Source organism: Condylura cristata, unplaced genomic scaffold (genome assembly GCF_000260355.1).
Source record: "Condylura cristata isolate star-nosed mole 26May11 unplaced genomic scaffold, ConCri1.0 scaffold00001, whole genome shotgun sequence".
NCBI classification, from domain to species: domain Eukaryota; kingdom Metazoa; phylum Chordata; class Mammalia; order Eulipotyphla; family Talpidae; genus Condylura; species Condylura cristata.
Genome location: NW_004567102.1, coordinates 67,189,819 through 67,203,846, shown reverse-complemented (window position 1 = coordinate 67,203,846; position 14,028 = coordinate 67,189,819). Strand labels below are relative to the sequence as shown.

General features: G+C 35.3%; 1 protein-coding gene across 2 annotated transcripts in view; it reads left to right on the top strand.

The window, feature by feature from the left end:
* MED23 (mediator complex subunit 23) overlaps positions 1–12,306 on the top strand; it is a 37,570-nt gene extending 25,264 nt beyond the window's left edge. For both annotated transcript variants that reach the window (XM_004673853.2, XM_004673852.2), the window contains 11 exons: positions 447–652; positions 806–986; positions 1,928–2,098; positions 2,541–2,757; positions 4,580–4,816; positions 6,034–6,199; positions 6,739–6,811; positions 7,774–7,988; positions 8,525–8,645; positions 9,408–9,539; positions 11,088–12,306. In XM_004673853.2, the coding sequence (XP_004673910.1) occupies positions 447–652; positions 806–986; positions 1,928–2,098; positions 2,541–2,757; positions 4,580–4,816; positions 6,034–6,199; positions 6,739–6,811; positions 7,774–7,988; positions 8,525–8,645; positions 9,408–9,539; positions 11,088–11,255 (1,887 nt within the window). In that variant the 3' untranslated portion in view covers positions 11,256–12,306. The remainder of the gene's footprint in view (positions 1–446; positions 653–805; positions 987–1,927; positions 2,099–2,540; positions 2,758–4,579; positions 4,817–6,033; positions 6,200–6,738; positions 6,812–7,773; positions 7,989–8,524; positions 8,646–9,407; positions 9,540–11,087) is intronic.
* The last annotated feature ends 1,722 nt before the right edge of the window (positions 12,307–14,028 follow it).

The window sequence follows — 14,028 nt, the reverse complement described above, 5'->3', positions numbered from 1 at the left end:
GATTCCAGGCTTCATTAGTACCTGAAAATTTGCATTTCCTTCAAGTCCCAGGTAGTATTGATACAGGTAGTCTGGGATTATATTCTAGAAAACACTGGATTAGTGGAGCTTTCTCATAGATATACAAAAATATATAATCAAAGCATATATAAATTTCTGAGGTTTGTTAATTGTTTTAAGGATTTGCTGAAGCGTCAGTAGGATAATTGCTGTGAATTCAGGGTTGCTTACAATTTCCATCTAAGATATCTAGGAAAGGAATGTTAGAGATTATCTTGTATTTTCCAGATACAGAACTTTATTGATTACTTGATTGATTGATCTGAGTTGCTTAAGTCACCTGGAATTTCTCAGTGTCAGAGTCAAGTCTAGAAATGGTTTCTTAACACTACAGCCACTGCTCTTTCTATTACAACCATTGAAATAAACTTATGATCTTTATTTAGGCTTTCTTCAAACAAAACAATGTACCTCAGGAAAGTCGTTTTAATCTGAAAAAGAATGTGGAGGAGGAATATAGAAAGTGGAAGTCAATGAGCAATGAAAATGACATCATTACCCACTTTTCTATGCAAAGCTCTCCTCCTCTCTTCCTTTGTCTTCTTTGGAAAATGCTCTTAGAAACAGATCATATTAATCAGATTGGCTATAGGTGAGTGAAAATCTAGATTTTTATTCCTGTTAGCAAGCCTTTATGTACATACTGGAAAGGCTGGAAAGTTGATTTTGGGTAGACTAGATGTATAAGGAGATTCTAATAATAGTACATACTGCATTCGAATTCATTTTTACCCTTTCTTTCTAGAGTATTAGAGCGAATTGGAGCTAGGGCCTTAGTAGCCCATGTGAGAACATTTGCTGATTTCCTGGTATATGAGTTCTCTACATCAGCTGGAGGTCAGCAACTCAACAAATGCATTGAAATTCTTAACGATATGGTATGGAAGTATAACATTGTTACATTGGACAGGTTAATTCTCTGCCTGGTAAGAATACTTACGAATAAATTTCTATATTATCTCATTTTCTTTTACATCAAGTTAATGGCTCATAAATCTTGTGCTTCTCTGCTGCTTCTAAAGATAGAAGCACTATAAGGATAGTCCTAAGGATAGAATTTGCACTGTAATCAAGCATTGCTATCAGTTGCCTTAGGAGCTAGAGATTTCCTACTTTATTTGCTTATTCAATATGTGTGTATTGAATAATATGCCATGTATAGGCCATACAGAAATAAGTAAGACAGACATATTTCTGGCCTGATGTCTAAAATTACAAACAGTGATATCCCAGAGGTTCTTGCTAGAGGTGAAAGTAGTAAAGTTCACTGCATTTCAGAGTGCTAATAAAACCGTTCTATACACTGAGTGTTTCTCAGCGCTACCCAGTATTCCCTAAATTTTTTTTTCCCTGACATTGATGTTTGTTTCAGGCAAAATCTTAGGTGCAGAAATTGAACCAGACGAGAAAATGCTGTATTTTAAAAACTACAATGGGATGTCTTTGGGGTTGCTTACTGGATTAACAATAACCTCTTAGATCTAGAGCCTAGATATAAAGATGTTATACTCTAGTAGGGAAATAAGATAAGTCAAAATCAGTAAAGTAAAAGGATAAGACAGAGATGTAGGAAAATATTGCCACAGTGAGCTTGACTCTTAGCCTAAGTGATGGATCCTGAAGGATGGATTGCATTTTAGAAAATAAAGATGGACATTCCAGGCAGAAGGATTGGTGAGAGCTAGAAATAGGCAAGAATGAGTCAGACACATCTGTGAAAGACTGGAAAGTTGATTTGGGGTAGACTAGATGTATAAGGAAATTCTAATAATAGTGAGATTTTACCATATTATAATTTAGACTGCTGAGTAGAAGGCTTTTGCAGAAGACCAGCATTTTCATATGATTCTTCTGTTGTTCCCCAAAGGCCATGCGTAGTCATGAAGGAAATGAAGCTCAGGTTTGTTATTTCATAATTCAGTTGCTGTTACTCAAACCAAATGATTTCAGAAATCGAGTAAGTGACTTTGTGAAGGAAAATTCCCCAGAGCACTGGCTACAGAATGACTGGCACACCAAGCACATGAATTATCACAAGGTACGGCTTCCACTTAGAGCTTCAGTTAGTTTCTGTTTAAGCCACACTTAGGTATTTAGCTAATTGATTTGGCTATTTTTCTCTCTGTGTTCCTATTTTGTATACAAGTGAATTAGCTTTCTAAACTTTCTCAAGGTTCTGGGCTGTCGCTGATGTTAAGAATAAGTTGAAACTTACTGATTTAGTGGATATGGGTACTTATAGTACAGAATGAAAAAGTTATTACAAGTCTCTTTTGAGTGCATAAATTTCTTGGTGTACCTTTATGATAACAGATTTTTATCAAGTAAAGGACTCTAGATTGTATTGCTGAAGCAAGCACAGTTTCATCTTTTAAAATTGGCAAGTTAATTAGCTCTTTCTCTTGCTCTCTCTTTTTTTTTTTTTTTTTTTAAATTAATAGGAGATGCTCTAAACATGTGCTATGTCTTCACTTCCACAGAAATACCCAGAGAAGCTCTATTTTGAGGGCCTGGCGGAACAGGTGGACCCTCCTGTGCAGATCCAGTCTCCCTATCTGCCTATCTATTTTGGAAATGTTTGTCTCCGATTTCTTCCAGTATTTGATATAGTAATTCACAGATTTTTAGAGTTGCTTCCAGTGTCCAAGTCACTGGAAACTCTACTGGATCACCTAGGAGGCTTATATAAATTTCATGGTGAGCTTTTTCAAATTTTTATGCCATCTGCTAGCTCTATTAGATATGACCATGTTGGCTTTTTTCTTTTCTTTTTTTTTTAATAAAAGTGTTTAAAGCTAAACATTGTGGGGTGATGATAGACAACAGAAAAAATTAGAGCTAATAGATCATAACATATTACTAAGTAGTAAAAAGAAAAAGTGATATGCAGGAGAGTTGTCCAATGATGGTAGAAGGAGAAAAATATTAGTTCAGAATAATGTCCCGTGAACTAAATAAATGTTAGTGGGTTTCTTGGATGTGTAGAATTTGAACTGTGAATCGTGAGATTTGTATAACCAGAATAATGTTTTTAGGAAACATTTTCTTTCATGGGAACATACCCTATAACCATAATACCTTTATGAGTATGAAGTTATTAAAACATAATACTTTCATGAGGAAACCATAAATGTATTAAAAAAAAAAGACATTTTGAAAACATTCTCTTCATTTAGCCTAAGTTCAGAGTATATATTATAACTAATGATAGATCATCTTAAATGCCAGACTGAGAAGTTTTGGTTTTATAACCTGCAGATAATCAAGTGAGCTAGAAGCTTTTGAAATTGGTCATGACATGGAAGACATTATTTTGGAAATATGAATACAGTTGTAGTTGGCAAGGAGGAAATAATTTCAAATACATGCATCAAAAATACATGTATGATTATTATCTAAACAAATATGTAGCTTTGGAAATGAGAAAGAAAGAACAGGTAGTCAAGAAAGGAACAAGAGAACTTTATTAACTGGTTGTGGGGAGAATATTGAAAGAAAAAAGTCAAAGTTAACTCAATGGTAAGTCAGTGACAGAAATAGGAACGTCCTGGAACAGCTAGATGGAGACAGAGTACTTATTTGGGCATTTCTTAGTTCTTGATCTAAGATGTCTTCCCTCCAAAGCAGAAGTGGGAATATGTTCAGTTGAACATATTTTTGATAACTTTTTTATTTTGCATTAGACACAGAGAAGGGTGTGAAGTAAAAAGTAATAGATCCCCATCCCTGTCCCTTCAACTAGCCAGTTTCTTTATAACCAGCCACAGGGTCTTGTCTGTCCTTTAGATCCTCTGGAGTTTTTGTCACAAATAAAATATACATATTGTTCCACACATTCATTTTTCTACTTGTGTAATATATTGCTTAATTGCTTTGTATCGTACATAAAAGCTGCCCACACATGCAATAATTTACTTAGCCAGTCCTCTTTTTTGATCATTTAGCTTATTTTTAATCTTTATTGGTATAAACAGAGCCAACGAGACTCCCTAGTGGCACAAGGGCTTAAGTCTCAGCACTATTGAGCAAACCAAAGCCACTGCAGTATGAATTCGATCCCCTGCCAGAGAGCTGACCCATGTGGCACAGCAGACCTCGCCTGTCTCACCCACTGTTCCCCTCAGCAGTGTATTTCACTTCAGTCAGTCTACCTGTTCTGCTCCCCACTCTGTCTCTGTGAATCCTTTCATCCCTGAGCTTCTGGCCTGCACACCAACTCTTGTATGCATAAATAAATAAATATTTTTTTTTAAATACATGGCCATAGTAACATTCTTTGTACATGTATCATTTTTGTAGAATAAATTTCCCAAAAGTGGAATTGCTAACTTAGAGCATGATGGATACTTTTAAATCCAAGCCTTCTGCCTACCCTAAAATAAAACAACAAGTCATTATATACAGTTGCTGGGGATATAAAATAGTTTCAACAGATTTTTGGTTATCTTGAAACCAAGGGATTAGTTTTTTGCAGATATCGGTAACCAAATAAGCATTGGATCTTATTTCTTCTTGGTAGATCGTCCGGTGACTTATTTGTATAATACACTGCACTATTATGAAATGCACCTGAGAGACCGTGCAGGTCTCAAACGCAAACTTGTCCATGCAATCATTGGCTCACTCAAGGATAATCGACCACAGGGCTGGTGTCTGAGTGACACTTACCTGAAGAACGCTATGAATGCACGAGAAGACAATCCTTGGATCCCAGATGACACCTACTATTGCAAATTGATTGGCCGACTGGTAGATAATATCCTTTTCATTGTGATTTCTAGACTTTTCTGAAATAACTGTTCATCTGTGAGTACATGTTTTATCTTTTCAAGGTAATATTTGTATGTAACCTAAGACTACAATTTTTAAGGTCACTTTTACTTTTGCGAAAATTTTTAATTCTTAAATTAGTAGCATTATTTTAGATAGTCTGAAATTCACTCCATTAAAATTTATTTAAAAACAGACTTCGTGGAGATTTGTTTTAATGGAAAATTCTATTCCTAAGTAACTGTCCAAATATTGTAATATGTGCATCTGTTTGCTACTGTGAACATAGAATCTTGTTGCTCTAAATCCTTGAATACTTTTCAAAATTAATATTAATATTAATCAGATTGTAAAACTTTTTCTTTTTTTTTAACAGAAAACATTTTAACAGATACAGAACTGGGGTACAGGCCAGAGATGCGGAGGGTGAGAGGATTCACCAGAGACAGTGGGAAGCTAGAACAGGCTGATCAATGAAGTACACTGCTGGGGGGAGCAGCGGGCGGGTCAGGAGAGGTCTGCACGCCATGTGGTCACCTCCAGGGCAGGCAGGGATCGAACTCATGCGGAAGTGGCTTTAGTTTCTCAGTGCAGTGCTTTAACCCGCTGCGCCACCAGGGAGGGCCCAAAACTTTTTCTTTTTAGTGAAAAAAGCTGATAAATTGGAATTTTTATTTCTTCATGTTGCTGTCATGTTTTAAATTATGAGTACCCTATACTCTATGCCATGCCCCTATTTCCTAGATGGGCCATTGCCTAAATGAACATGATTGATTTTCCTACACAAGAGTTTATTTCCTGAAGTGAAATAATTTCTCATTGTAAAGAGAAATTTCTACTAGTTATTTTTAAATTCTATAACAACTAAAAATAAAAACTAGATTGATGAAGCCTAGGGATGCCTTGGTAACTTAGACATTTAGACATTTTCACTATCATGTCATTGTTACAAGAGCCTACCTCTCAGAACAATCGTTTGGATCTTGTGGTTGACCACATCATTGCTATCATTTCAGCCCTCTTACTTGTATTTGGTTTGTATTATTTGATTCTTGATCTCTCTAATAAGTCACTTCTAGGGAATTAATCGATAATGAAGTGGGATGCTTACATGGAGAATACTTTGACAGCTATAAAGCATTATACTGATGTGAGTAGCTGATCTCAAAATGATCCAATAGTTATTGCTTTAATCATTTGCACCGATGGCTGGCAAATCTCCTGGTCCATTCCCAAATTGTGACTGGAGATTCAATGAGTTTCCCAACCCAGCAGCCCATGCACTGCACGTGACGTGTGTGGAGCTTATGGCCTTGGCTGTTTCAGGCGAAGATGTTGGAAATGCTCTTCTAAATGTCGTTCTTAAAAGGTGTGTATACTATCTCAAGCAAGAAGATTCACTTTTTATTTGTAAACATGATAATGTTTTATTTGTAGCTATTAGAAAAACCTGTTACTTCCAGTACACATTTTGGGTCCAGATCTTGTCTTTATGATACAGGTATAATGAAATGAGCCCTGGACAGGGTCAGGAGACCTGGGTTTGATTCCCTTGTTCTCCTTATTAGGTGTTTGGCATTTAATTTAGGAATGTTAACTTTTTACCAAAGATAATCTGTTGAGATTCCTTTCTTTAAAATTAACATGAAATCAGGGATGGGTTGGAAAATTCTAAATAAATGGAAATGGCCCTTCTAACCCAGCAGCTCTGGTTAAAGAAGAACCAATAAAAAGCCTCCTGTGTATATTAAATTTTAGTTTTTACTCAATGAAAATCCATTGTAGATTTATTGGATCAGATCATTTATCCCCTAAGTTGCGTATGTCCACAAAATAAAATTATTGTCAACCACATAACATGTTTTTATACTTTAGCATGTTTATTCTTTTTTTTTCTCCCACTTGCAGTCAGCCTTTGGTTCCGAGAGAGAACATCACAGCATGGATGAACGCAATTGGGCTGATCATCACTGCCCTACCAGTGAGTTGATTGCTTAGTCATGGAATGCAGCAGCACCTTCTTAGCTAACTGGAAAAGGTGCAGAGAGATGCCCTTAAACACGCACATCATGCAGTTGATGAAGTAGTCTATATTTGCCAACTCTTTTATGTTATTATTCTTTCAGAAATCTACAGTGACTGGTTGCTTTGCTTTGTGCATCACATCTATGAAAACTTACTGGACATACATTCCTGTATCCATTGGCCCCACCTTACCTATCCAGCCTCAGTTCTTATGTCAAAATCTCTGCTTTTATCTGTTTAACATGTTACATATTTAGAGCCTTTGTTCTTGCAAATAATGCTCATTGAGACATGTTTCAGGTACTTTTGATACATTAGTGAAAAAGACATTATGCCAGAACCCATCTTCTGTCTCTCAGTTTTTCTAACGTCTTTGCCAGCTTTGGGCCTGCTTCGTCAGTGGGACCTTCCCTGACTTCTCCATTGACGTGGAGTCTCCCATATGTGTCCAGACAGCACTACACAGGTTCTTTGGCTGTATCTTTGAGTATCAGTGTTACCCTGTGCTCTCCAATCTTGTTTCAGTATGCAGCACTTAGTCATTTTTCCTTTATATGCTTCCAAACATACATATTTATTTCTGAAATATATATGTATCAGCATCACCTGTCTGGTAAAGTGCATTTATTTGCCTTGTAGTAAATTCAGGTACCAAATGAGCTAGACAGATGAATCCATTGCACCCTCTAACTCACAGACACATCTTCCCAGGTTGTTAATCACTTAATGTGACTCACTGTGAAGCCACCCAACTGTGGTTTCTCCCACTACACAAAGGCATAAGCTGGATAAATAGGGAAGTTTAAAGAATGATTAAAATATATATATATATGAGTGTAGGCTTTATGTGGAATATTGTGTGTAAGGTAGAATATAGGTTAGTGGGATTTTTCATCAGGCATTCCTCTGGTTTTAAAGGAGCCATATTGGATTGTCCTTCACGATCGAATTGTGAGTGTTATCAGCAGCCCTAGCTTGACTTCTGAGACAGAGTGGGTTGGCTATCCCTTCCGCCTATTTGATTTCACCGCTTGTCATCAGTCCTACTCCGAAATGAGCTGTAGCTACACCCTAGCCCTGGCACATGCCGTGTGGCACCATTCTAGCATCGGGCAGCTTTCCCTCATTCCCAAGTAAGTATTGTGGCGTCTCTAAAAAACCAGACTTTTATGGTTCATTCACATATGACAATTTATTTCATTTAGCAGACAACTTTCAGAATTTTAATTAAAGTTTCTATGTAATCAGAAAGCCTCCTTTACTTGAGAATTGTTTTTAAAAAGCTAATTTATATATGCAAGTAAGTTAGTTTTCTACTACAGTTTCCAAAAGCTATGGTTTCTATGACTATAAAATTGGTATTTATTAGATTCAGATTTCTTTATTGGCATTTATATTAGATTGATTATTCGTATTTCAGATAACCCATTTCGTGTTATTCAATAGTGTTACTATTAAGAATCACTCCTAAGTCTGAGGTAATTTATTTTAATAACCAAATGAAAATAAGATGAGTGATACAAGGATTTCTAGAAATGTTACCAAAGCTTTTAACAACTTTTTAAAAATTATTATAAGTTTTGCAAATGTTTGAGCAAGTTATATTTAAAAATTTTCAAACAGTTCACCTGATTTCAAGTCACAAGTAATTTTTATTTTCAAATTATAGGTTTCTCACCGAAGTACTTCTCCCTATAGTAAAGACTGAATTTCAGTTGCTTTATGTGTACCATCTTGTGGGACCATTTTTACAAAGATTTCAGCAAGAGAGAACTCGATGTATGATAGAGGTAAAAGTAGTCTGGGTTTTCTGAGATAAGATTTACTTCTAAAAGATTTATTTAGGTTTCTTTCCCAGTATTTTTAAAGTGTTAGAACCATTAATAGTAAAACCAGTTTAGTAGGACCAAAGAGGGTCATCAGAGAACTTCGTGAGCTCATAGCTAAGTGTGCCCTCATAAGGCTGGTGTGGTCTATGTTGAATTAGGGGAAAGCAATTTGCAGGTTGAGAAGAAAATTAAAAGTGGATATGTGCATTTGAGAACATGCACTATAATAGAGGGAAAAAATAGCTATTATCATGGATGTGGATGAAGTCAATCACTTAGTTTACTGAGTGTAGAGAAAAAAAAATGAGCCAGGAAAAACATCTTTTTTTTTTTTTTTTTTGAAAAGCACCTTGAGTGTGACCCACAAAATTAAACTAAGAAGTCCATCAAAGAATCCCTGGGACCGTAGTTATCCCGGAAACTGAGAGATGGTGTCTAGAAAGGAGACTGTCAACTTTTTGATTTTAAGAGAAATTATAAAATTATGAAGAGAAAAATTGCATGTTAACCCTTTTAGGGAACATCTTTGTAGGACTATGGAGTTCACTATAAATACAGGCCCTGTCTTACCTCCTGTGTACATAGTGGTTTGTATGTTTAGTGAAAATTCCTTTGACAGACATGTTACTTATCTGTGCTAGTCTTGTGACAGTTCTGCTGCATTATGCTAAATCATGTAACCATTTTTAACCATTTAATAATTTTACATTACTTGTTAAATAGATTGGTGTGGCATTTTATGACATGCTGCTAAATGTGGACCAGTGTAGCACCCACTTAAATTACATGGATCCCATTTGTGACTTCCTGTATCATATGAAGTATATGTTTACTGGAGACAGTGTAAAAGAGCAAGTAAGTTAACTTTATTTTTTAATGATGTTTAGTTAAAAAATCAAACTTCTGGTGATACTTTTTTGCTAGAGTTCTTTTGGTCCTGTTAATTTTTTTTCTTTTAAGGGAAATTGTTGCTATTTTCAGATCCTTTTAAGCTACATGAGTATATTCTGGACATAATATTAATGTAAACATATGATCATTTCTCATACTTTTCCCTCTGTACATCTACAATAGGACAGAACAAGGTGTTACAGTTTGTTTTCATACAGTAGTAATTTCATTAGGAAGAAACATTGTGGTTTGGCCACTGGATAAACCAGAGGAGGTAGTGGTGTAGCATAATTGAAAGAGGTCCTTCACTTCTCACAATTAGGGTACAGTACAGAGACTTTGAATAAAGTGCAACTTGACTAGAAGACCAAAGACGGAAACTCAAGAAGACATGAAGGTTATTTGAAGAAATTCAGATGCTTTTTAAGTTCTAGAAATTATTCATGTACTTGGAGAGTTGCCGGTTAGCATAGGTACTACATTTGTTCTGCATCACTTCAAAGCACATATGAACTCTGGTGAAGTTAAAGGGAGGTATGTTCTGATTACTTAACATATCAAGAACTGCTCCCTAGTAGAGTTAGTAGAGTTGTCTGAAAGTAAGAAAGACCTTCTTGAGTCACAACTGAATTTTCTACTTGTTGGACACAAAATCTCAGTTGTTTTAGAAGGATGGCGGTAAAGCAGATAGATAATGTTGTGTCCTCTCCTCCGTACTTTAATTTTTTCCTTTCTATAATGGGAAAGGAAGCTAAGTTGACATATGGACATATGAACCCTGGTCTAGTGGGTACCTTTCTTGGACCAGAGGGAGTAAGGTGGGAGAAGAATGTTGACTCCTTGATATCTCAGCAGTATTGGCAAAGAGTTGAGTGGAGACCAGTGCAGAAATCTTTATTTAGCATGTCTTTTATAATATATGGGCCTAAGAAACAGACACAAGGAAAAATTGTCAGTGGGATGGTCCTTACTAATAGGCCAAAGAGCACTTGAGTAAAGTAAGAAAGCTGTGAAAATGCATGATACATTTACTTTAAATGTATATTCTTTAAGTAAGAATATACCTAATAGTATTCTTAATTCCAAATATGAATTGCAACAAAAAAAACCTTTGTACAGTATGTTATAGACATAAGTTATTCAAGAACTTCAAAATGTAGAATCACGCTTCTGTGAAGATGGTGTTTTAGCTTGTTGGATGTGTAGAATTTCTAGTGTAAAATAGGTTATCTTTTGGCAGTGGGATGACTAAATAGCAAGGTAAATAGATATGCTTTGTAAATGTATACTATTTAAAATTGATACAGATGCGCACATGTAGCTATAATGTGTATGTAAAAAAGAAAAAATTTTACCTGCTTCTGTTAAAAAACAAAATGTGAAGAGAAACTTCTCATCCACTCTACTCCATTCCATAGTTTATTGTCTCAAGATATAGTTAAATCACTTTTTTAGAGATAAGAAATTGAAGTTGTCTGGTCAAAATGTTTTTAAATGTTTTTTATTTCTTAGGTAGAGAAGATTATCTGTAATTTAAAACCAGCTTTAAAGCTTCGTCTTCGATTCATCACACACATTAGCAAGATGGAGCCAACTGCAGTACCTGCACAGGCTACTAACAGCGGGTCCCCAGCATCTCAGTCCAGTCAGGTGCCAGTGACCTTGCCAGTAACCCAGTGACCTTACCAGAAACCCAGTGAGGTCAAGGTGGCAAAAGTGGAATTACCTCATCTTCAAAAGAGGGTTACAACTACTAAATCTGAATATCATCATGCCACTTGGTGATAAGTAGTGGGAATGGTGTTCAGATTGTTTGATTTTGATTCAAATGTTGAATCTATTGATACCTACTCCCATCTCCCTATTATATTTTGTCTCTAAGAGATCATATCCTTAGCAATTTGTTAAAACTACCTAGGAACATGGAGGTTAATGATCAAATGACTTTTTACCAGACACTGTCAGTCTATCCTACTCTAGCCATTGGTTTTGGTTTTATTTTTTATTATTAATGACATATTCAATCTACAAATAAATTGTTTATACTACATGTGTAAAATAGTTATTACAAGTTCTTTTATACATAAATCACTTTGGTACATCTTTCAAATTAAGAGATTTTTGTCAAGTAAAGTATTCTAGATTGCATTGCAGGAGCAAACATAGTTGTATATTTTAAAAATGGCTTAAAGTTTTTATCATAGACTTCCAAGTAAATTGATTAATATTTCTATCAAGATAGAGTGACAAATGATTGCCTTTACAGTGGTTTTGAACTTACTATATGAAATGAGTCAGAAGCCATGTAAAAAAATAGCATAGCTGGAAATGCATACGCTTAATAAAATCATGCTTAAATGGCAATTATTCATTCTGTTTTAAAAGTAAATTGATTGCTTTTCAGTTTGAAACTATTACCTGGCAGATGATGAATCATTCCTTGAATTTTCGTGATCTTAAATCTTTTAAATATTTATATTTTTAAGTATAAGTATACATTTTGGTTCTTTGGAATTTACTAGGTTTTGAGAGACATGCTGTTAATTTGAAAGGAAGATGGTATTAAAATTGTAAAATATTTGAAAAGTAATTAGTAAAATCTATTGAATGAGTAACCTGTCTGATTATTGAATTTGAATGGGGGTGTGTGTGCCAGGCAATGTGCAGACTGGGTTGTAACAGAACTGAGGTGTTTCTGTGAGTTGTATGTGACTATTCATGACCGCCATTGACTGGGAAGTAAAGAGTTACTGAAACTTTTTAAAAAGCACTTTATATAATAGTTCTGATTTTTATTTCCAAATACTGTTGTCTTCACGGTTCATATTTTTATGATTTTTCTAATCAATTCTTATAAACATATCTTTGCTATATAAGTCCAATTTTAAATTTTTTTTAATGGTGTAATTTTTCTAAGCTAATAACATTCTTAAAATTCTCCAGAAATTTTACGCTATCATTTCAGATATCCAAAGCATAGTCTCAGTATATTACTGCTTCCTCAAAAAATACATTCTTTGATATCCTAAAATTGAAGTAACTGTGATAGTAATATTATACAAACTATAGAAGTAAAAATCCATGTTACCAGATTCTCAAGTACATTAAAAAATTCAGTTTGTCTTCTTCTCTAGCTTAAAAAGAATATGATTTCCCCAAGTAGCCTTTTAAAAGAATTATTATTTTTAATCAGAGACATTAATAAAAGACAAACTTTATTTGGGGTTAAAATATAGCTGAGGAAAAAAATGCCTTGATAACTATAACATCCCCAGTTTTTCTTCTAACAAATAGAGATCAGCTCTGCCTTTTATATTGCCATCCTGAACAATAGAAAGCTTTATGTGCCTACTGAGAAATTAGAAATGTAGAACTAAGCTTAATTATACTAAACTTGAATTAAACAGCCATATATGTAACTACTGTACTGGACAATGAATTCTAGAGTAAGAGTTACCATAATTCCTCTTTTCTAAAATATTTATCTTACAAAGTCCGTAGCGTCAACAGTTAGATACTCATGGTTTGCATGTGAAGATTCATATGGTTAAGGCTTTTTTGTTGTTGTTAAGACTTATTCATACAGAACTTGGGTACTGGCCAGAAGTGCAGGGGCAGAGAAAGGATTCACTAGAAATAGAGTGGGGAGCACAGGCAGATGGAATGAAGTACACTGCTGAGAGGAGCAGCGGGCGAGACAGGAGAGGTCTGCTGTGCCTTGTGGTCACCTCCTGGGCTGGGAATTGAACTCACACTGAAGAGTCTGCGGCTAGCTTGCAGTGCTGCATCCTAACCTGTTGCTCCACCAGGGAGGGCCCCATGGTCAAGGCTTTTTAACTTGAATGTTACGACATCGCCAGCACTAAAATCCTTTCTTGGCACCCTATTCATCATAGAGTCTACTTAGGTTCTTGGGGAAAAGAACAAGAGTTTGCTTCTCTTCTTTTGTTTATAGTTTGTTTTTTCTACATTACTCATTATATCCCCAAATATACATTAACTTTTGTTCTGCATTACTTATTATATCCCAAAGCCCACATTGCCTTTTTTTAGGAAATTTTAAGGGATTTTAGCTAATACAGCATACCTGCAGTTGCAATGAGAAACAGCTTGGTTTTGATTTTCTGTCTTCAAAAATGTTACCTAGATAGTAACCATACTTATATCAACAGGTGTTGAAATTTAAAATAAGTTGAACATAGTTATCTAACACTAATAAACTTGGAGATGCCCAAGCCTTAATGATTATTCATTTTAGGTAAATCACACCCAGAGAGTTTAAAGTAAGCTTCACTAAGGACAATGTTTTAGAGGTGATCTCACTGTGAGTTTTAAAATATAGTGGATCTCGGCCCTCCCTGGTGGCGCAGCGGGTTAAAGCACAGCACTGAGAATCTAAAGCTGCTTCCGCACAAGTTCGATCCCCGCCTGCCTCGGAGGTGACCACATGGCG